This window comes from Dipodomys ordii, unplaced genomic scaffold (assembly GCF_000151885.1).
Source record: "Dipodomys ordii isolate 6190 unplaced genomic scaffold, Dord_2.0 Scaffold3735, whole genome shotgun sequence".
Lineage (NCBI taxonomy): Eukaryota > Metazoa > Chordata > Mammalia > Rodentia > Heteromyidae > Dipodomys > Dipodomys ordii.
The window spans coordinates 4,650-6,815 of record NW_012270950.1 but is presented as its reverse complement, the minus strand read 5'-3'; the positions used below and the strand labels follow the sequence as shown (position 1 = coordinate 6,815).

At 39.2% G+C, this 2,166-nt stretch overlaps 1 protein-coding gene across 1 annotated transcript; it reads left to right on the top strand.

Moving 5' to 3' along the window:
• The first annotated feature begins 345 nt into the window (after positions 1–345).
• Positions 346–1,293, top strand: LOC106002152 (putative olfactory receptor 52P1). The gene has a single exon (XM_013037072.1). The coding sequence runs from the start codon at positions 346–348 to the stop codon at positions 1,291–1,293; it is 948 nt and encodes a 315-aa protein (XP_012892526.1).
• Positions 1,294–2,166: the final 873 nt, after the last annotated feature.

The following is a 2,166-nucleotide window of genomic DNA, read 5'->3' as shown; positions in this document are numbered from 1 at the left end:
TGAATTAAGTATACACACAATGAAGTATAAGGCCTAATAATCAAAGACAGGTATGTATCTGGGGATGAACAAGAGCAATTAAGTAAAGCAAAAAAAGGAAAGGCACCAAAAGGAAAAGAGAAAACAAAGAATAATAAAAGACTAAAATAAGAATAATGAATAAGGAAAACTTTTTAAAATTAAGTAGAAAAAAGAATTGATTTATTTGGGGGATCTTGTGTCCACCTTGTGTCTAGTCTGTAATCAGTCTCTTGGTGGAGTCTCTCATTTGTTTATAGTATTGTAATGTTGTCTTACATCCATAGGTGACTATTATGGCTACATCATAATATGTATTTCTTAAACATGGCAGAAAATGCCACACATCACCCCATTTCCTCTTTCTTCCTGGTTGGTATTCCTGGATTGCAAGAGTTTCACAGCTGGATTGGCATTCCTGTCTGCCTGCTCTTGGCCCTGACCTTGCTGGGGAACACTATGATCATTACCACTGTTACGCTAGAACCAAGCCTCCACCAGCCCATGTATTTCTTCCTTTGCATGCTGGCCATGAATGACATGGGCCTTGTCATTTCCCCAGCTCTCAAGATGCTTGCCATCTTCTGGTTTGATGCACACTGGATTGATTTTGATGTCTGCCTAATGCAAATGTATTTTATCCACACGCTTTGCATTATTGAGTCAAGCATCTTGGTTGCCATGGCTTTTGATCGCTATGTAGCCATTTGCATCCCGCTGCAGTATACAACTATTCTGACAACATCAATGGTGATTAAAATTGGTCTTGTTGGTTTGGCCCGAGCTACGGTGATGGTTTTACCATGTCCTCTTCTCATTAAGAGGCTGCCTTACTGTCTGAAATATGTCATTGATCATGCCTACTGTGAACACATGGCTGTAGTAAAGCTAGCCAGTGCCAACACCCATGTTAACAGAGTGTATGGGATGTTTGTGGCCCTTTCAGTCATGACATTGGACATAGGACTGATAGCCACATCCTATGTAAAAATCCTGCAAGCTGTCTTCAGGCTGTCTTCTCAGAACTCCCGCTCAAAAGCTCTGGGCACCTGTGTTGCCCACGTCTGTACCATTCTTGTCTTCTACACACCTCCACTGTTCAGCTTCTTAACTCATCGTATTGGTAAGAACGTTTCCCCTAGTGTCCACATAATCTTTGCAAGTGTGTACCTCCTTGTGCCCCCTACAGTCAATCCCATTGTGTACGGTGTCAAAACAAAGCAGATTCGGGACCGAGTTGTGGGTTTCTTCTTCCTAAGTAAAAATACCCTCTGAAACCTGAACTGTTTAAATACAATGTATGTCTTGGGAATCTGTTATTGGAAACTATGGTGTACTGAGATAGTTTCCATCTTATCCTTGAAATTGTATTGATTGCTTAGTTGTTTATGTTTATATCTTATATCTATTACTTATTAGTGCATATGTGAATATCTTTTTCTACCAACAGATACTTTCAGTAAGCTGGTTTGTTATTTAGAATGAACATTTGTGGTAAAATACAGCAACACTATGGTTTGGGTTCTAATATGTAACTGCTTGTTAATGACCACTCCCATCTTTAAGCAAGAAAACACATTGAAATTAGAAATGTGTACAATAAAGCACAGATGGGGAGAAGATCTTCAAGTTATACAATGGATAAGAGCCTCATATAAAAAATATCCTTAGAACTCAAAAAATTAAACCCTCAATAAAAAAATCCTCAAAGAAACAACCACCTTATTAATAAATGGGCTAAAGAATTGAAGAGACTTCTCTGGAGAGGAAAACAAGAATAGCCAATAGACATGTTCAATATCTCTGGCCATAAAAAAATGCAAATCAAAGCTACACTGAAATTCCACCTCACTCCAGTTAGAATGGTCATTATCAAGAAGACAATTCATAGATGCTGGTGGGGATGTGGCCAAAAGGAAATTCTACTAAACAGCTGGTGGGAATATAAACTGGTTAACCATTCTGAAAAGCAATATGGAAGTACCTCAAAAGACTCAGCATAGAGCTCCCGTATGACCCAGCAATCCTACCCCTGGGCATTTACCCAAATCATCACAAAGAAGGCCACACAATAGCTACCAACACAACTATGTTCATTGCAGCATTGTTTACCAGCTTAGATATGGAACCAACCCAAATGCCCCTAGT